The sequence below is a fragment of the Hemitrygon akajei genome, chromosome 6 (genome assembly GCF_048418815.1).
Source record: "Hemitrygon akajei chromosome 6, sHemAka1.3, whole genome shotgun sequence".
NCBI classification, from domain to species: domain Eukaryota; kingdom Metazoa; phylum Chordata; class Chondrichthyes; order Myliobatiformes; family Dasyatidae; genus Hemitrygon; species Hemitrygon akajei.
In genome coordinates, this window is record NC_133129.1 from 67,945,481 (window position 1) to 67,967,658 (window position 22,178).

General features: G+C 41.3%; 1 protein-coding gene across 1 annotated transcript in view; it reads right to left on the reverse strand.

Annotated features, from left to right (window-relative positions):
- Positions 1-22,178, reverse strand: part of svep1 (sushi, von Willebrand factor type A, EGF and pentraxin domain containing 1) — a 289,678-nt gene that overhangs the window by 68,973 nt on the left and 198,527 nt on the right. Inside the window, exons 28-34 of the mRNA XM_073048583.1 lie at positions 8,174-8,298; positions 7,105-7,228; positions 6,712-6,882; positions 5,428-5,601; positions 2,365-2,484; positions 1,240-1,416; positions 623-707 (exon numbers count right to left, since the gene is read on the reverse strand). Coding sequence (XP_072904684.1) covers positions 623-707; positions 1,240-1,416; positions 2,365-2,484; positions 5,428-5,601; positions 6,712-6,882; positions 7,105-7,228; positions 8,174-8,298 — 976 coding nt within the window. The remainder of the gene's footprint in view (positions 1-622; positions 708-1,239; positions 1,417-2,364; positions 2,485-5,427; positions 5,602-6,711; positions 6,883-7,104; positions 7,229-8,173; positions 8,299-22,178) is intronic.

Consider the following 22,178-nt stretch of genomic DNA (forward strand, 5'->3'; position numbering starts at 1 on the left):
TTCTCTTAATCCTACTTGCTAAGGATTTTTCATAACCCCTCCTGGCTTTCCCAATTCCCTTCTTGAGCTTTTTTCAGGCTTCTTTCTAATCTTCAAGGATTCTGTTTGATTCTAGCTTCCTAAGTTTTACATACTTTTCCTGCTTTTCTTGGCTAAATTCATCACCTCCCTCAACATCCAAGGTTCTCTTACCTTGTCATTCTTGTCCTTCCTTCTGACCGGAACATACTTGTCCTGTACAACTAATTCACGACATATGCCAATGGTATTAAAACTGATTCTGCAGTGAGATTAAATGCTAACATTCAATTCTAGCAAAAGGCTCACTTAAGGCCTTAGATTTAATACATAATTATCTAAGCAAGTATCAAAACCAACTTCCTGGGTAGATGAAAGGGAGGGAAGACATTGGTGAAATAGGACTAGATCCTGAATGTTGCCCCAAGCGATCTCCTTAAATGATGAGCTGGAGATGATTGGTCTCCAACAACCACAGCCATTTGTCTTTGTGCTTTGTAGGGTTATTTCTCAGCTGGACCCCTCTATTTTCCATTTGACCTAGGGCAAGAAGGGGAGGGAGGGAGCAAAGGAATGAAATCCAGTTTGTAAGACCTTTTTGTACCTGTACACCACCTTCATACCATAGGTGAAGTCACTGCCTTCAATCGTACCATTTGCTGGGATATCAGGCATGCCACAGGATCGAGCTGGGAAAGACAGATAACATAGCTGTAAACTGACAATCACATAAAGAATGGCAGTGTCACAATACCATGTAGATGTAGACATGTAGAAATGAAAGAAGACGATGGTGGAAGTGATGGAATGAATGAAAGTTGTGAAATGAGCATTAGGAGTTCTTTTTACACTGCCCTTTATTCAATTGGCTTCAACAGATAGACAATCGGAGCAGCACGGGTACCAAACATGTCGCCATCTTGGTTTGACATTCTCTCCAATAATTCCCCACACCATCCCTCAAAACTCAGTTCCCCAAGAAACAACCAGGCCTGAAGAAAGAGACGCTGAACCTGGTTGATACAGTTTCTCTGGAAATTTTTTCCAAAGTTTAACTTGTATTTATGACTCCGAATGTGGGCTTCCTTAAAGTGGAAACATCACCACTCCACCAAAAAGGAATCAAAACTCTTCTTAATGTTATCACCATCCCCAATATATGTTCTAAATGAAGAGTCCCAGTGTGTTCATATTTAACAAATTTTGACTTGTGTTGTCTACCTTGGCAGTGTGGCACCGCATCGCTCCACTGCCCATTCTCCAGACATGTGACATTTGCTGTCCCATTCAGCTGGTAGCCTTCTTCACAAGAGAAAGTCACCTGACCACCAACAAAGTGCACATCACCCTCAGCCAGTCCATGAATAGGTCTCCCAAGGTCTTCACACTGGATTGGATCTGAGCAATAGTACGTGGAGGAAAGCAGAGGGATTTATCTTTCCACATGGATTAGAGTGGTTTAGAAAGCCAGTTGGTCATCAGCCTGTCCCTGCCCTTTTTCATTCACACTATCAGTAAGACCTTCCAGATTTCTCATAACGCTCTCTGCTAATCACTTCAACTCTCCCTGTGGGAACCAGTTCTACGTCGTCCCTACCCTATATATTGAAGCAATTTCAGATGGGATTAAATATTCTCAGTATAGTTAAAATAAAATAAGAAATCATTACAAATTTTCAGCACAAAGCATATTTCCAGTACATGGATTACTAACTTTGAATAAATATTGTGGGTTTCATTAAATAGTTACAGTATCTATGATAGTGATCATATTATAACTAATTAACTCATGTGCTTTAATCTTTAATCTCATCAACCAAAACAGACTGTGTGGAGAATAAGTTTATTTATCTTTCCTTGATGTTTTAAGGAAATAAGTTACTCCTTTGTGCATGCAGCACGGTAGCAGAACGGTTAGCATAACGCTTTACAGTACCAGCGACCAGGGGTTCAATTCCTGCCGCTGTCTGTACATTGTCCCCATGACTACATAGTGCTCTGGGTGCTCTGCTGTCCCTCCATCATTCCAAAGACATATGGGTTAATAGGTTAATTGGTTACATGTGTTAGGTCAGAAGGGCCTGTTACAGTGCTGTATCTCTAAGTAAATAAATGAATTCAAATAAAAATAATTAGCATATATAGAAACATCAGGTTTTTCTGGTGTTACTGAACCAAGTTTATTAAATTTGCTAATAAACCGTGGGATCAGACCTCAAAAGTTAACCTCAGCTGGCTTACTAATGTTTGTACAGGTCTCTTTACCTCCCCGCCACAAATCCTCCACCCCCATCTACTTTTCACAGTTGTCTCAAGAAAATCTGTCCACATATGTAACAACTATACCAGTGCAATTTTTTCCATTGCCAGTGTACGGTGGCCTGCAGGTGCAGGTGTAAGATCCAATGGTGTTAATACAGTCGGACCTTTTATCACAGTCTGACCCAAGTGCGCATTCATCAAAATCTGGAAGCAGAGAACATTGACACTTAGCAACTGAGAGCAAGGATATGAAATGAACACAAAGTGCAACAGAGATAGATAACAAATGTAATTTACATGTTGTGACATAAAAGTTTCCAAAATCCAAAGAAATGTACTGTTTTAATCATACGTTCTGTTTAAAATACAGGCTTGCAAGAAGTACCAGTGTTCTTAGTACAGGAATAAGCCTATACTCACACCAGGGCGTACCAATTTGCCTTAAAAATAGACAAATCAACTTATCAGTGATCTGAAAGATTGTGTAGATTGGATGTTAAAGGAAGTTTGCACAGCACCAATTTCTTAGTCAGAACATCCCCAACAAAGTAGTGAATTTACACAACATAACAAAGGTTTTACAGCATTGACCCAGCTGCTGCATGAGGTGATCATTCCTCATCTCACTTCCTTTTATTCATTCTCCCTCTAGTGTTCCTTACTGTATCTTAGCTACTCACCCCAGCCACTGCCAATGGAAGTGAATTCACTCTCTGGATAAGGAAGTTCCTCCAAATTCCTCATTAAAGTTTTTAGCTTTGATAACCCCCAGGTTCTGGCCTTGACTACAAAATGACATATGTTCAATATTTTCCATCTCTGCCCTATCCAAGCCCTCACTCATCTTAAAGACCTGGATTCTTCTTGCTTTCAACCTTCTTTGTTCTCAAGGAAAGAAACCTGTACACTCAATCCTCCCAGTTAGTGTGTTTGGATGAACTGAAGCGCCACCAGCTGATGTTACAGTCTGCAGAGCACAATCTTCTTCTGCCTTTTGTAGGAATTAAAGTCAACAGAAAGAAATGGTGATGGCAAAATAATCCCTGCAAGTTTACATCCAGGAAATTTTTTAACAGAAGTTAGTAAAGCTGAAGACTCGCAAATAGCTTCCTGATTGTTCATGAAAGGTCTACCAAACGGATTTTATAGATGAGCATTCCCTTCTCGTGTATGGTTGATATTTTTTAAGGAGTTCTTTAAGACTCTTTAAATAAGTAGTGTGGAAATGGATGAACCAGTAGATTGTAGTTGTTTGGATTTCCAGAAGGCCGTCCGTAAGGTATCATTTAAAGGTCACTAAACAAGTTAAGAGCTATTAGAAAGGATGGAGGATTGTCGAACTAACAGAAAATGGGCCATTTTCCAGTTGTCAGACTGTAACTAGTGAGATGTTGGGAGCTCAATAATTTCTAATCTAGACTCATGATTTAGTTGAAAGGACTGAATGTACTGCAGCCATAAATATTGATGATACAAAAGTGACTAGAAAAGCTTGCTATCAGGAGAATACAAAGAATATGCAAAAGATATGGATAGGTTAAGTGTGGCAAACCCCTGTCCCCTATCCTACCGGGCAGTAGGTACAAATGTCTGCAAGCACATGCCACCTGGCTCAACAACAGCTTCTACCCCACTGCGACAAGAATGGTTCCCTGGTATGATAAGATGGACTCATGGTCTCACAATATGCCTCCTTGTGATCTTGCACCTTATTGTCCACCAGCACTGCACTCCCTCTGTATCTGTCACACTTCGTTCTGCATCCTGTTAATACATGTATGAACAGTATGCCAGACAAGCTTTTCTCTGCATCTCGGTTCCTTTGATAATAATCAACAAATTCCAATTCCAGACATTTGGCAGATGGAGGTAAGTTCTCCCACTTTGGTAGGGAGAACAGAAAATCAAATATTGTTTCCATGAAGTGAGACTACTGAATGGTACAGAAAAGTGACAGAGAGTGTCCTTGTATATGACATAGAGAAGTTAAAATGCAGGTATCGCAAGTAGTTCAGAAAATAACTGGAATGCTGGCCTTTAGTACACAGAGGATAGAGAATAGAAGTCTTATTTCAACTCTGCAAGGTGATGGCATGACCAAACTTGGAGTACTACATACAGTTTCAGTTTCATTACTTGCATTAGAGGCAGTTCAGAGAAGGATTTCTAGTGTGATTTCTGCAATGACAGTGGATTTTTCTCCCCCAGGAATGTGTAAAGAAAAAAGGAAATGTCAATATTTCCAGTCAAATCCCTGCATCAGGATTCTGAGAGGAACCCTGCTGTGGGGAATCGAGAACCGAGAGCAGAGCTCTAGCACGTGGAATTACCTTTTGAAGGTGGACTTGAAGAATTTCCTAGCTCAGATAGTCATTGCTCTATGGAGTTCTTTACCTAAGTGCATCATGAGATGAATCATTGTATAAATAATAGATTAGTGACAGCAGATTTTTTTGGATAGGCATATCAATATGTACAGGGAACAGGAAGTAAAGTGGAGCTAACGCCAACATCTAACAGCCATGAACTTATTGATTGGCAGATCAGGATTAAGGAGCCATACTCAGGACCTACACCTGCTCCTATTTCTTATGCTCATATCCATAATACCCTTAATACATTTGAATACCAATTTAGGTTTCAGTGCTCAAGGCTTTGTTTTGGATTTTAGGCAGAGTCAAGAGTGTAACACAATAAGCCACAACTGATATTGGAATCACAAACCAAACCTAATGTTCCCTTTGTAATATTGAGAGAATACGATACCATTTCTCTGTTGAGACTTTAAAATGAAGCCCCAACTTCTCAATATGGTGGATTGAGAGAATGCCTTTTCTAAATCCAAGTAGGGAAGTCCTTTCTAAGGTGTTGAGGCCTATATTTTTCAACTAAGAGTGTTCAAACAGATTATCACATCATTGTCCCTTTGCTCTGTGCGAGTTTACTGGATGTAAATTGGCTAGAAAATTACCAAGAAAATCTCAAATGCTGTTCATTGTCCATAACAAAGGATTTTCTGAGGTTGTTTAATGAACTGTTCAATGTTCATCTTTTTTGTAAGTCACATTTCAATTTATTTTAAGTGATCATATTTGGTCCTTGCTTTCAGTTTAGTCATCTTTTGAGATGTAATGATTTCGCACATACCAAGGCAGACAGGCACAACACCAGACCAGTTTCCATCGCTGGCACAGAGTAGTTTGTAATCTCCTAGCAGGTAGTAACCATTGTTGCACTGGTAGGACACAGTACTGCCGAAAAGATAGTTCTCAGCAGTAAAGCTCCCATTGTCAAGGGCTGGTGGCACTCCACAGTTAATCCCTGGAAAACACATACAAAGTGAAAATGGAAAGTCACATTCCTGCTCTACATATCAAGTTCAGGAAAGTCAAAACAAGGTAGTGCAAGATGTCTATCCAAGTTAGCAGCTAGAAGTGCATTCTAATAGTCTAGATAAGACATTGCAAAGGGATGGATGAGGATTAACATAAGTTATAAAGGTAGAAGTAATTCCATATGTGGTTTGGTGGTCAGCCTAGGGCCAAAAATGGCATCATGGGTGTGAATGATATGCCTCAGGTTCCTATAAGGAGAACAATGACTCAGTGTCTGGAGAACACAGAATAAGAGAGGACCAATTTTAATTATTTCTCATATTTAGCTTGGGGAGAAATTTGCCCATTAAACACCGGATGTCAGACAAACGTATTTCTAAGTTATTCTTTTTTGGGATGTGGACATTTATTGGCCATGCCTAGCTGCCCTTGGGAAGTTCCTTTCTTGGACTGTTGTGGTCCTTCTGGAGAATGTTGGTTCCGTGATACTCTTGGAGAGGGAGCTCCAATATACACATCCAGTGGTGTTGAGAGGACTGGTGCTTTATATCCATGTCAGAATGCGACCTGGGAGGTGAAACCCTCAGATGACGATATTCCCAAGTTCCTCCTGTCCTTGGCCTTCCTTTTTATGGAGGTCATGGTTTGGAATAGATGGTTGAAGTGGGCTGGACTGAATTTTCAACTATTCCATTTATTTCCGAGCTTTCCATTGGGTATTACATTCACATTTAGAGTTACCATATTCATCAGGATTTTCATATTTCTGTCTTTGCCAACTTACAGAGCAATTCCATTCCTCATTAATTTTCCCTGTAATCTAGTTTATTCACACTCCCATCAAACACCTCCCCCCTCCTACAGCCTCTACTATTTATATACATACCAGGGACAATTTACAGAGGCTCATTATCCCCACAATTCATATGTCTTTGGGATTTGGGAGGAAACCAAGAAAAACCCATACTGGCAAAGGGAAAATGTGCAAACTCCACACAGACAGCAACTGAGTTTAACAATGAAACGAGGCAGCAGCTCTATTAATTGTACCACTGGGCCCGTCATTAGTGTACAAATGAAATGGATGACAACTTACTTTCACAGTAGGGTATTGGATAGCTCCAAGCTCCCAGGTTCTGACAGTGCAGCACACGGTCGCCAATAAGATTGTAGCCACGTTCACAGGACAGTTCAACCCTTGTCCCTGGTCTCAAGTCAGTACTTGACACCTGGAGACTTGACTGAGATCCTTTTAGCACAGGACAGTCTAAATGAAGTTAAATATAAGTAAATACATTTGTTGCTTATTTAGGTTACCTTAGCTACAAGGAAATAGAAAAGAGTGTTTTTTTTCCTGAATGATTATTTAGGAATTAGCTTAGCATTGAAAAAACTGGGGCTAGTAGAAAGGGTGGGGTTAGACGGAGAGGTTTTAATCCTTTGTATGAAAGACAAACAAGGCTGTTACATGAGTAATGTGGGAAGTTACCTGCACAGAAAATACTTCTGGAATCTTTCTTCACTCTGCCCACGATTCCTGATAGAAAGTCAGGCCAGGCCAAGACATTGCCCTTGTTAAGGTCTTTGGGGCAGGCAGTGGCCAGTAGTTTTATCTGAGAATTGGACAAACAAAATCAATTTCTTTTCTTCAGTCAGTCATTTATTATACCTAGTAAACTACACCTGGTTAAACAGCTCATTCCAATTATTTTTACCACTGTTCTGCAAGTTATTTCACCTATCGAAACCTCTCAAGCTGTTTTCACAATTAAATCTCCTGTTATATCCACCCAGATAACTGCCTGGTTTGTCACCACCTGAATAAGTCCCGAGCATATTTTCACCCAATTCAATTACTGTCTTAAGTTCATCCAAGCTAATCTAGAGTGACCATTGACCACACCACTTGTAAGATCATTTGTCCTTGAACCTCCTCATTGTGAGCGCTCCCTACTGACATCTCAGCTTTGCCATCATTCCCTTCACTTGATCTGTGATACTTGAAGGAAATGCTTCAAACGTGCACAGCCTATTCAATAGTGCATGGCATTTTTGTTCTTTGGCTACTTGACTTGAGGTGGGCACAGAGACAAAACACTTTTTGGATTATCATGAACAATGTTTAGTTCCTGAATACAGGAGCCTCTAATTTCTGGAAAATGGTCTTCTAACCTCTTTCACTCTGGAGGCTGCCGTAACACAGAGTTACAAGGAATTAAATACATTAAATGGTACATTTAGCCCAACAAATCCAAAATGGTCTTCTTCCTCCTATCCTTCTTCATCTCATCCATATCAACACACTCCTTCTATGTCTTTCACCATCATACGTTTCCCTCTTTTGCTGTGTCATTCTGGGCCAATGCCTACCTCTCAAAAAAATCAACAAAACAGAACATCTGATCACTATCATCTTTAAATTTAAGCAAAAGATTGTCTTCATATTTAGCCGTGTACCTTAGAAATACTTTGTTGGTTCTGGAATTTTGGAGCACCTTGAGGTGAAAAGTGCTATAGCAATGTAAGTACTTTCAAATGTGGCAACGGAGCACACTTACCTGTTCTGGCGTCAGATCATAATCCCAAATATTCAGCTGGCTCATTGAGCCAACAAAAGACTCTGCAGGGTTGAAACCTTCCCCTCTTTGATCCTGCTCCTGTCCCAGCACCAGCGCTCCACCACCTTAAGAGGTGCAAATAGAAACATTAGACCGAGGACAAACAAACAGATGTGGGAAGGATGTGAAGTGAAGACAGATCACGGATCATTGACAGTGGAACAGACCTGTGGAGCTGAGTGGTTTCCTCTAGCTTCTGTGTTACACGCTCTGCTCCTAGAGGTTTTATCTCCCAGTCCACTCAGCACCTTGACAAACAATCCAACGGCTACATCTATGTTATATTAAATACCTGCTAATGCTTTTGTTCTCAACAGGGCTCTGGAATTTAACTGAAGTTCCTGAAAATCTAGGAGAACCTTTTGAGAAAAAGCAATCCAGTTCCAGGGGCCATACTACCAGGAACAAAAATATAAAGTACTGGAATGACCAGTCCAAATGTGCTAAATTTAATATTTGGTTTCTTACTTTCCACCTACCCACTGTTTCTGCCTTTTGAAGTATCCGGATATGATATAAGGCTGTAAGACACTTGAGCAGAATTAGGCCAAATGGCCTATCGAGTCTGCTCTGCCATTCCATCATGGCTGATTTATTATCCTACTCAATTTCATACTCCCGCCTTCTCCCTGTAACCTTTGACATATTCACTGATCAAGAACCTATCAACCACTGCTTTAAATATAGCCAATGACTTGGCTTTCACAGCCACTTGTGGCAATGAATTACTCAGATTCACCACCCACTGGCTAAAGGTAGTCTTCTCATTTCTGTTCTACATGGACATCCTTCTGTTCTGAGGCTGTGCTGTCTGATCCTAGACTCCCTTACTATAGACTCTCCACATCTACTCTGTCTCGGCCTTTCAATATTTGATAGGTTTCAATGAGACCACCCACTCATTCTACTAAACTCCAGCGCGTACAGGCCTGAAGTCATCAGACATTTCTCATACATTAACCCTTTCATTCTCATGAACTTCTGGACTCTCTCCAATGCCAGCTCATCCTTTCTTTGAGAACGTGTCCAAGACAGCTCACAATCCTCCAACTGTGGCCTGACCAGTGCCTTATAAAGCCTCAACATTATATCCTTGCTTTTATATTCCAGTCCTTTCGAATTACATTGCATTTGCCTACTTTACCACCGACTTAACCTGCAAGTTACCTTTAGGGAAACCTGCATGAGGATTCCTAGGTCCCTTTGCACCTCAGATTTCTGAATTTGCCCATTTGTATAAAAAATACAAACATCTCTTTGCTCTGGGCTAATAATCATCCAAGATGGACCCAGAGTGTCTAGAAATTGTAGAACAATATCTACTGGGAGAACAGCAATGAGAAAAATATATATGGGTATATGGATATTGAAAGAAGTATTGGTCCAATTGTATTTTTGAACAATTTTATAAACCTATTTGATGTTGGAAGAAACAATTGATTGGCAATTGAGGGGATTTGACTGTATTTCAATTGATAGACATATCAGTTGACTAATGGGGGGAGAGTGTGGCGCTAAGATAAAGGGAGATGAGATGCCCTGTAAGAGAATCTCCAGGATGGCAGCTCAGAGTTGGTAATGCCAAAATTATAATGAAACTCAATGAAAGAGGGATTGTTTCAAGAACCAGCTTGTGATTTTGAAGGAATTTGTGACTAAATACATACGTTAAATGAATGCAGAAGATCTGGGAATCAAGAAGTAAAGATTCATATCAATAACCTGAACAATTTTCCTTTGAATGCACCGTCTTGGATATAGATAAGATGTTATGACAATTGCAATCAAGCAGTATTTTCATTGTAAACTGCCCAATCTTTGTTTTTAACATCTTTGCTGGACACCACACCCTTCTACAGCTGTAATTTCTTCTCACCCACCAAGTTCACAACTCTAACCTCCGTGGCTGATATACCTTGTGTTGCCAAAGCCCAAAGTCTAGAATTCCACCCCCTTCCCACTTTCCCATTCTGTCATCTTCTTTAAGATGTTCCCTAAAACTCACCTTTTGTAGCCTCTCTAAAAATAATATTCCCCAAAAGCCCTGTGGGTTATTGAATGTGTCAAAATTTACACGAACTTGCATTGCTATTGCAGACTCTACTCAAACACCAAGTATAAGCTCCCCCAAGTGACCATATATAACCCCTTGCACACTAAATAATTGTTTTCTTTACAAGTTATCATTGCAATTTAAAGAAAAAGGTTTTGAGCCAATTCAAAATCAAAGTTCAGTTTATTATCATATGCACAAGTACAGATATGCACAGGTGCAATGGAAAGCTTATTTACAGCAGCATCACAGGCACACAGAGTCATAAAAACCGTATTCACAAAACAAACATATACTTAAAACACAAGAGATTCTGAAGATGTTCAAAATCCTGAGCAACGTACACAAACGCTGCAGGAACTCAGCAGGTCAGGCAGCATCTAGGGAGAGGAATAGACAGTTAACGTCTCAGATCGTGACCCTTCATCAGGTGGGAGGGGTCGCGGAAGGAGTACAAGTTGGCAGGTAATAGGTGAGGTCAGGTGAGGGGGAAAGTGGGTGGCTGGAGTTGGGTGGGGGGAGGGAGGAAGGGAGAAGCTGGGACGTGACAGTTGGAGAGTGGCCCGTGGGAAGAAAGGAATGGAGGAGGGGCACCAGAAGGAGGTGAGGAGAACAGAAGGGGTAAGAGGGAGCCAGAAAGGGGAATGGGAAAAGAGAGAAGGGGGAGGGGGGAGAAATTACCAGAGGTTAGAGTAATTCATGTTCATGTCATTGACTGCAGGCTACCTAGAATGGAATGTGAGATGTTGCTTCTAACATAACATAATTTAACATAAAATAAATATAAACTATCCATATTTTACAAGAATGCACACGATTAGAACAAAAAAGTGAAGACCGTTTTAGTGCAAATTGATCAAAGTGGTCACAATGTTTCTCAATTGTGGTGATTTGTGATGTGCCAGTTGGTTCAAAAACTGAGCGCTTGAAAGGATGTAATTGTTTTTGACCCCAGTGATTTGGGACCTCAGGCTACTGTTCCTCTTGCCTGATGGTAGCTGGGCAGAGGCAGCATGGCCTGGATGATGGGGATCTTTGATGATGTTGCCTTCGTGACAAGATAGTGGTGTGCCCAGTCACAGCGGCCACTCCGGCTCCAACTAATGGTGTAATTGTTCATCCGTTAAGCCTTTCTCATGATTGTAAGACACTGCTGGATATTAAGAACACCAAGTACTGCAGTCTACCCGACTACTGAGCTGCAGGATAGCAGAAGAGCTTCACCACATAGACATATTGCATACCGTGTCTTTGCCTGCTATGGCCACCCAGGGAAGAGGGCATCGGAAGTGGTGTGTGAAGAAATAGAAGTATGGCGAGTGAGGTGGTACTCATGTGAGACTAAAGGCAAAACTCTGCAGGTTGGCAGTCCCACTGATTTTGCTTTCAAATTTTGGCCACCAGAAAATGAACTAGATAGCCTGCATCTGTGACTGGATCAGTGTGAATGAAGGATTCCTGCATGGCTCCAGGATCGCACCCCTGCAGTGGCCATCCAGCTAGAGGGTGTCAGGTGGCAGAAATGGCACAACCTCTGGTAAGATCCACAGAGGAGAACTGTGCTATCTCTGTTACTAAGAACCAGTGTGCGAACACTTCAGTAGTGACAATTCACTGCTCCTCTCTGGAAAAGCTTTTATATGGTGAAGTGCAGGCCCTTCTAGTCACCGAGGGAGTTCACTGTCACTGTAATTACGGCTGTCTCTGTGCTAAAGTTGGGGAAGTGCTATATGAGCTCTATGAAGCTATCAGTGGCCTCTAACCCAGACACCCCGATAGTTTCTATATTGTTGCTGGCAGCTTCAACCACGCTAACTTAAAAATAGTCCTGCCTAACTGCTATAAGCACGTAGACTTTGCTACCAGAGATGAGAACACATCCGACTTGGTTTATACCAACTGCTGCCCCCACACCCCCACCTTGGATACTCTGATTATGCTAATTCCTGCATATCGACAACTGATTAAATGCATCAAACCAGTTGATAAACACAGAAAAGCTGTAAGTTCTTTGAATAATCCAATTTTGAATTCAGCAAAGAGCAGCATCCCGATCTTTATCTGGCCAGAGGACCAACCTCAGCAACACAGGACATTTCAGGACTATTTTGAAAACATGGTCTGGAATATGTTCAAGGAGGCAGCTGCCTACGACTATCACACGAATACGAGGGCTACATAGAGAAGTGCACTGGCAACATTGGCTTCATTAAACCATCCCTGTGAAAGCAAATCAGAAGATGTGGTTGACAGCGAACGTCCGGCCACCACTGAGAGAACGGGATGCTGTGGCATTCAGACCACAGCGGACTACCAGGCCAGCGTGCATGCCAATGGCAGTGAAGCCTATCTCCCTGACAGGCTGGATGTCTTTTACGTGCAGTTTGATGTATGGAATGAAGTGCTGGTGAGGAAGTGAGACCCACCCCCATCCCGGAGGAGCAGGCACTCTGTCTGGCAGTAGCTCAAGAGAGGAAGACCCTAGCCAGGGTCAACCCATGCGGGACCTGATAAAATACCTGGTTGGGTGCTGAGAGACTGCGCAGCCCAGTTAACAGAGGTTCCAACAGACATCTTCAAAACCTCTCTGGAACAGACCACTGCCCCTATAGGCTTCAAGGCAGTGACCATCATCTCCATGCCCAAGAGGACAGGGGTAACCTGGATGCTGCCTGGCCTGCTGTGTTCCACCAGCATTTTGTGTGTGTTGTTGTTCAACAAATAATGAAGTGCTTTGTTTGACTGATTATGGATCACATTAAATCCCATCTTCCTGACATATTGGACCCTTTCCAGTTTGCCTATTGCTCCAATCAGTCCATTGACCATGCCATAGCCGCTGTTCTCCACTCCATTTTGTCCCACCTGAAAAATGGTGCCTCATACACCAGGATGCTGTTTAACAACTTCAGCTCAGCATTTAATAGAGTCACCTATCAGATTTGCCCTGGGGGGTAAACTGTCCTTGTTGGGTCTCAACACCCCTCTCTGTAACTGAATCTGGGACTTCTTGACAGAAAGACCATAGTCAATCTGTGTTGCCAGCAACCTCTCTTTCTCCATCACGCTGAACACCCGCACTCCCTGCTCAGCCCTCTGTTGACACACAACTCTTTTGCTAGATCCAGCTCAAACGGAATCATCAAGTTTGCTGATGACACAGCAGTGGTTGGCCTCATCAACAATGATGACGATGAGACGGCGTACAGAGAGGAGGTAGAGAGGCTTGTAGAATGGTAGTAGCACAAGAACATGGACAAGATCAAAGAGATGATTGTGGACCTTAGGAAGGGGCAGGCTGACTCACTCCTCACTGCATGTAAACGGCCCCTCCAGGGAGCAAGCTAGAACCACCAAGTATCTGGGAATGCACATAATGGATGATCTCACCAGGTCTAACTTGTGTCGTAAATGCACCACTTGCTAACTGACAATCTTCTGGAATATATTTTATCATTTGTTAATTTATGGTGGTAATATTACTTCATTTGTTGTGCGTGAGTTATATGTACTGCATTGTGCACCTGGGTCTGGAAGAATGTTGTTTTGTTTGGCTATATACATATATACAGTTGAATGCCAATAAACTTGATCTTGAACTAAGTACTACCAATGGCGAGGAGAGATATATCTATGATATATTGGGCAGAATCCACTACACTCTGCAGCTTCTTATGTTCCTGTGAATTCAAATTGCTGTATTCGACCATGACGCAACCAGTCAGGGTACCTTCAGCAGTTCATCTGTCAAAGTTTTTGGAGTGATCGACAACAACCCGAACCACATTAAGAGAGTAAAGATGCTGGCCTGCTTTCCTTATAGTTGCATCCATGTGCTGGGCCCAGGACACATAATCTGAAATGGTAACACCTAGGAATTTAAAGCTGCTGACTCTCTCCACCACTAATGCCCCCCCAGTGTAGATTGGTGTATGTTCACCCTACTTCCCCTTCCTGAAGTCACCTACCAGCTTGTTAGCTTTGCTGACACTGAGCAAGAGGTCGTTGTTTTGACAGCACAATTCGATTAGATCAATGGGCCTCCATTTTACAATCTACCGCCAGAAATATTACATGTGCACTTTGCTTCCTTATTGTACACGTTCAGAATTCAAACAGCACATGGAAAATAAATAAGAGAGCAAATGCAGGAATCAGAACCGTAAACTAAAATGCTGGAAGAAATCGGCTCATGCTAGAATTTAGGGTCCTGAGTAGGGGGTCCCACATCTCTTATGCCATGTACTGATATCATTAAATAAGGGGCTTGTAGAACCCAGGTTGGGAACCCCTGGTCCTGAGGAAGGATGATAACCTACTTCTCTATTTTTAAATTGGGTCTAATGGGCCAAAGATTTGCAAGAGATAAATGGGGACATTTTTTGTGCAAATGGAGAATCTTCTCTTAACCTGGGTTACAATTCAAAGAATTTGAGATAGAGACAAGAACAGGTGAAGAAGTGGGAGTTGAAATGGTGGGAAGGTGAGGGGGAGGTAGGGAGTGGGAGGGGGAGTGAGAGGGATAGAGAGGGAGGGAGAGGGACAAGTAAAGGTTGTCAGGTCTGTGGTTTCACTCAGGCATTAAGTGGATGAGAAGTGGATTGTTTTCTGTGCCACTATTTCATTAATCACTTGTTTTTCTCTCTGCATTGTATGCTTTTTCTAACTCTAATAAAGTAATTTCTTGCGGTCTAACATGTGTACATTGCCTTCTTTGTTTGCAAATACCTTATCCTGCTAAATTAGAAAAGAACCTGGAAGGAATTCTTAAGTATTTTCATTACAGCTGCTTGACTGACAGAGTTCTTCCAACATGTCATTAGCCCTTGAGGAAAGCTTTGTTAAGAGATGCAACTGAAATCCCTTAGTGCCAGGGAACAACTGGCAAATAATTATTCACTTCTTTGAAAATCCTTGGGGAAACTAAGGTCACAGTTGTGCTGAGGGATATCAGGTGAAACGGATTCCTTTCAATCCACTTACAAACACCACTTCTGAAGCTTCAATGAATTCCATTGTTATTGCTTCAATAGGAGCCCCGAATCACCCGCATTCAACATTCGTGTTACATTACCAAAGGAAAGCTGTCAGCCGTGACTCAGCAAAAACATTCTTCCTCTCAAAAGCAGGTTATGGGTTCAAATCTCGCTCTTGTTCACTTCAGCTCAGCGGCAAGAGAATGCTGTGATGACAAAGGTGTTGACTAAGCTGTCTCATGGGACATACTAAATCTCATCGCTCTGTTTTGAAGACACGCAAAGTAATTATTCCCTGGTCTCCTTTTGATGCTTATTTTGTAGCCAGCGTCACCACAGCAGTCACTCACATTGGGACTTTGCTGCTTACAAACTGGTGCCTTATGTCCTATTTTAAAACAGTGATGTCAGCCTGTGAAGTACATTCAAAGTCAAAGTCGGGTTTGTTGTCATGTGTCCAACTATATGTATGTGTGAGTACCATTAACAGTGTATATGCAACAGCATCACACAAGCAACATTCATTGGAAAATTTAAATTAAATATAAATTATACACGATTTTACAAAGAAGAACAAATTAAAATAAATAAAAGTCATTTTAGTGCAAAGTGATGAACGTGACCATAGTGCTGTTAAACTGTAGTTAAACTCTTCACACGGCTTTAGACCACCTGGACAATACAAACACCGATATCAGGATGCTGCTCATCGACTATAGCTCAGCATTTAACACCATCATTCCCACAATCCTGATTGAGAAGTTACAGAACCTGGGCCTCTGTACCTCCCTCTGCAATTAGACCCTCGATTTCCTAACCGGAAGACCACAACCTGTGTGGATTGATGATAACATCTCCTCCTCGCTGACGATCAACCTCAGGGCTATGTGCTTAGCCCTCTGCTCTACTCTCTGTATACACATGACTGTGTGGCTAGGCAAAGCCTAAACATCATCTATAAACTTGCTGATGATACAACCATTATTGGTAGAATCTCAGATAGAGACAAAGGGCGTACAGGAGCGAGATATACCAGCTAGTGGAGTTATGTCACAGCAAACATCTTGCACTCAACATCAGTAAGATGAAAGAGCTGATTGTGGATTTCAGGAAGGGTAAGACAAAGGAACACATACCAATCCCATAGAGGGATCAGAAGTGGAGAGAGCGAGCAGTTTTACGTTCCTGAATGTCAAGATCTCTGAGGACCTAACTTGGTCCCAGCATATCGATGCAGCTATAAAGAAGGCAAGACAGCATCTACACTTTAGGAGTTTGAAGAGATTTGGTATGTTGACAAAAACACTCAAAAACTTCTATAGATGTACTGTGGAAAGCATTCTGACAGGCTGCATCACTGTCTGGTATGGGGTGGGGGTGCTACTGTACAGGACTGAAAGAAGCTGCAGATGGTCATAAATTTAGTCAGCTCCACCTTGGGCACTAGCCTACAAAGTACCCAGGACATCATGAAGGAGCGGTGTTTCAGAAAGACAGCGTCCATTATTAAGGACCCCCAGCAACCCAGATAATGCCCTTTTCTCATTGTTACCATCAGGTAGGAGGTACAGAAGCCTGAAGGCACACACTCAGTGATTCAGGAACAGCTTCTTCCCCTCTGCCATCCAATTCCTAAATGGACATTGAACCCGTGAACACTGCCTTACTTTTTTAATATAAATCATTTCTATTTTTGCCCAATCTATTTGATATATGTATACTGTAATTGATTGATTGATTGATTTTTCTTCTATATTATGTATTGCTTTGAACTGCTGCTGCTAAGTTAACAATTTTCATGACACATGCCGGTGATAATAAACCTGATTCGGATTCTGATTACGATTGTGTCTCTTGGTTCAGGAACTGAAAGGTTGAAAGGAAGTAACTGTTCTTGAACCTGGTGGTGTGGGATTTTGAGCTTTTGTATGTCCTGGAATATTTTAAGATTGAGAAAGGTGTTAAGTTGAAGAAACTATCCACTAACATTTACTACAAACCCACTGACCCCCCACATCTACTTGGATGACACATTTCCACACCGTTTCTTGAAAGGATGACATCCTTTTCTCCCAGATTCTCCATCTCTGCTGCACCTACTCAAGGAGCAGGCTTTCTATATGGCATTCTTTCTAGAATCCCTAGATTCTGGAATGGTTCCTGTGGACTGGAAAATCACGAATGTCACTCCATTCTTTAAGAAGGGAGGGAGGCAAAAATCAGGAAATTGTAGGTTAATTAGCCTGACCAGCGGCTGAAGATATGCTAGAGTCCATTATTGTCAGGTTTTGGCACACTTGGATGCACATGATAAAATAGACCAAAGTCAGCATGGTTTCCCGAAAGGGAAATCTGACCTGACGAATCTGTTGGAATTCTTTGAGCAAATAACAAATAAGATAGACAACGGGGAGCTTATAGATGTTGTTTACTTGGATTTTCAGATGGACTTTGACTACGTGTCGCATGTGACCCCATGGCATCAGAGGAAGGGTACAAGCGTGGAGAGAAGATTGGCTGGCTGGCAGAAAGCAAAGAGCAGGAATAAAAGGAATTAACTGTCGGCACTCCACAGAAGGCAGTGCTGGGTCTGCTAATTCTCACGTTATATGTTAATGATCTGGATGACGGAATTGATAGCTTTGTGAAGAAGTTTGTGGATGATACAAAGACCGGTGTTAGTGTTTAGGAAGCAGAGAGTCTGCTGACGGATGTGGACAGATTAGGAGAATGGGCATAGAAGTGCCAGATGGAATACATTTTAGGGATGTGTATGATCATGTACTTTGATAGAAGGAATAAAAGTGTGCGATATTTCCTAAATGAGGACTGCATTCAGACTGTGCAAAGGGACTTGGGAGTCCGCATGCATGATTCCTTGAAGGTTAACTTGCAGTTTGAACCAGTAGAAAGGAAGTCAAATGCAAGTCAAATTTCAAGAGGATTAAAATATAAAATCAAGGATGTAATTTTAAGGCTTTATAAGGTATTGGCCAGACCACATTTTAAGTATTGCAAGCAGCTTTAAGCACCATATCTAAGAAAGGATGTACTGGCATAAGAGTGGATACAGAGGAGTCTTATGAGAATGATCCTGAGAATGAAAGGGTTAATGTATAAGGTGTGTTTGATCGCTCTGAGCCGGAAGAAGCTGCAGAAGATCGTGAACATAGCCCAGCACATCACACAAACCAATCTTCCATCCTTGGACTCACTTTACACCGCACACTGTCGGAGCAGTGCTGCCAGGATAATCAAGGACACGACCCACCCAGCCAACACATTTTTTGTCCCACTTCCCTCTGGGAGAAGGTTCAGGAGCTTGAAGACTCGTACGGCCAGATTTGGGAACAGCTTCTTTCCAACTGTGATAAGACTGCTGAATGGATCCTGACCCAGATCTGGGCTGTGCCTTCCAAATATCCGGACCTGTCTCTTGGTTTTTTGCACTACCTTACTTTCTCTTTTCTATTTTTTATTTATGATTGATAATTTAAATTTTTATTATATTTACTATCGATTTGTACTCCAGGGAGCGCGAAGCTCAGAGTCAAATATCGCTGTGATGATTGTATGCTCTAGTGTCAATTGTTTGGCGACAATAAAGTATTACTTACTTACTCACTGGAGCTTTTAGAAGAATGAGGGGGAATCTCACTGAAACCTATTGAATATTGAAAGGTCTAGTTTACTGGTTCCCGAACTTTTTTGAGTTACTGCCCCTCAGCTCCCAAACCACATTCCCAGCAACCCCTTCAGACTTTCCACCTATTACATAAAAACTATAAAGTATTTTGATTTCCTACACATAATGAAAGAAAATAGGAACTGAAAATTCAAAGCAGCGACAAGTAATTGCGAACATTATTCAGATCTATTAAAGCTAAGAATAAAATTATTTCTTTACTTAATTAGAGTTAAAACAATTTTCATCAACAATTTTAGAGCATACATTAGGAGACTGTTAAAAATATCATGGACTACACACACATCAAATGAAGAAGTTCTCAGAAAAGCCCAAGCAGTTAGATCACTCATACGAGAAAGACAACTCAGATTCCTGGGACACATCATGCGGAAAGATGAACTAGAAAAGCTCGTACTCTCTGGAAAGATCGAGGGGAGCAAACCGAGAGGAAGACCTCGGCTTATGTGCATCAAAAGCCTAGCCAGGTGGCTACACATTGAGGAAATGGAAGTCATCCAAAGAACGAGGGATAGATCTGCATGGAAAACCATGGTCACCAACGTCCGCATCGGATATGGTACCTAGACAGATAGACAATAGGAATCCAACTATTCACTACTTCATTATTTTTTTCACCTGTCAATGAAATGGTTGGGTTTGGTGCAGTGATATCAGCTTCTCAACACCAGGGTGAATGTCACTCAGAAGGAGTCTCAGATCCCCATGTTTAATCATTTGCAGTTTGTTTTGTTGCTTTGAAAGAAGTTGGACGACTGCATTGAGACAGTGCTCCACTAAGTATGATGTTGGAAAGGCAATAAAGAACACCTTGATCTTTTTCCACAATGCAGGAGGGCATTCGTAGATTTCCTTTTCACAATCTGAAGTATGAAAACGATTTTTGAACTTCAGAGCTTCAGCTCAAAGTCATTTTGTCACGAGATCAGTTCTTCCTCCATCCTTCCTGTTGATTCCTCATTACAAGTGTTTAGGGTTTATTACCCAATCTGGAATTTGGATTGAGAGAAGATTCGGAAATCTCTGACATTTCTTAGTGCAGGTTATCCAGGTGTACACAGTATACTTGAAAATCATGATCTGCTGTTCTTCCTTCCTCTTCCATTTCAGACAGACTCAAAAACTGGAAAAAGGCACAACCCCTATGTGGCACTTAAACAGGGTTAACTTGGACAGAAATGTGGAGATGACTGATTTGACTTTGATAAGATTCACATAATTTCCTTGCAAATGAAGATTGACTTCAATAAACTTTGCGAATAATTCTGACAAATAAGCAATGTCATGCCCAATATTCTTGAGTTGAGTACTGAATGAAACATTCAAGTCTTCAAAGAATTTTTATTGTGGTTTCAAAAAGTTCATAAAAGCTTCTCAGACAATTTCCTTTTGAGAGTCATTTGACTTCTGTGTGCAACAGCAAGCATTCAAACTGTTCATCATTCGCAGTAGAAAGCTTTTGAGTTGTTGAGAATTGAGAGCATGAATCTTGATTTTATGTACCAATGCGATAACAGTATTTAATAACATGTGCAGCCAATCACTTAGGTTTTTTGTGACAAGATGGTGTCTGTGAATGGCACAGTGAATGGTAAATACATTAGGTAAAGTTTTTCTCAAGAAAGTAATAACCCACGGTGGTAAACTGCCATTGATGATGCCCCATCTGTTGTACAAACAAGAATGTTGGTGAGTGCAATGTCTGTCTGTTTGAAAAATTGCTCTACATCTTGAAATATTGATTCCCTCTTCATAACTATTCCTAGTCTCCTTGCAAATAACAACTCTTGAACAATACTTTCATCTTTGAAGACACAAACATAACCAGGAAGCAAAGATTCACTGTCTAGAAAATGCATCTAACTGCAGAGCAAATTCTGTTGTCTTAAGTATGTTGCACAATGAGCCTTTGACATTCTCAGGCATTTCATCTATTCGTCTTTGAACATATTGGAGTATAAAAGTTGCATTATTTGCTGTGTAACCAAAACTATGCAGTCAGTTTTGAAACTTGCTATTTGATATGCATGTACTCAATTTAGTATGAGAATGAAATCTTAAGAATGTAGAAGACAATGGTGTGTTAATGAGACGTAGCTAAGAGATGTAGATTATGTAGTCTGAGTTTGCTATTTGCTATGCATGTACCCAATTTAGTAGGAGAATGAAATCCTAAGAATGTAGAAGACAATGGTGTGTTAATGAGAGGTAGCTAAGAGATGTAGATTAGAACATGATTAAGTCAATTGGTAGAAACAATGGTGGCAAGATGTACGTGTGGTACGTGTGATACGCAACTATAGACGGATTACATATGCTAATGCAACTGGACCAGGAGATTGCTATAAAAAATGCTGTGTCCGAGGATCGGTGGGCAATCAGCGACTAGCTCAATGACTGTCTCAGCTTTGATTTGCAAATTAAAGTTTAACCCTTCTTGAAGAATCTTCTGTGTCTCTTGGTCATTTGTGGGGCACGAGAAACCACGACAAACAGAGTTGTTGCAGTGCAGAATTGCTTTAATTAAACAATCTTGAATGTTAAATGTCATACCCTAATTCATAGTAATCCCATTACCGTGTGATTAGAGTATGGGAATTGTACTAGCAAACATTGTACTACTGTAGTGAATGACAATAAGTGCGGGTTAGGCTCGGAAATAATATGATTTCTTTAGTCCAGCCTTTCCATCATCTGCCAAATACAGAAGTGTTTCATTGCTTTTCAACAACTATAATGCACTTCAAGCAAAGAGAAGTCTAAGGGAATGGTGAGTTAGCAAGAGATGATGTGAATACGTGATCATTGTAATCAATTATGAGGCACCGAGGATCAATTACTTATAATAAGTCATTCTTTTCTTAAATTAATCCTGCAATCCCTCAGCTGCACTCCTTGCAATTGAACTCACCCCCACCAGCCCGTTCGAAGCTCCCACTGCTCCCAGTGGGATGATGTCATCCACTATGGGAACCATGGTCTAGCTAGTGAATGTGGAGAGAATGTTTCCAGTAGCAGGAGAGTCTAGGACCATAGGGAACTTTCCTGCCTTTAGAACAGAGATGAGGAGGAATTTTTTTAGCAAGAATTCATTTCCACCAAGAGCTGCAGAAGCAAGCAAAGTCATTGGGTATATCTAAAGCAGAGGTTGATAGGTTATGGGAGAAAGGCAGGAGAATGGGGTTGAGAGGGAAAATAAATCTGCCATGA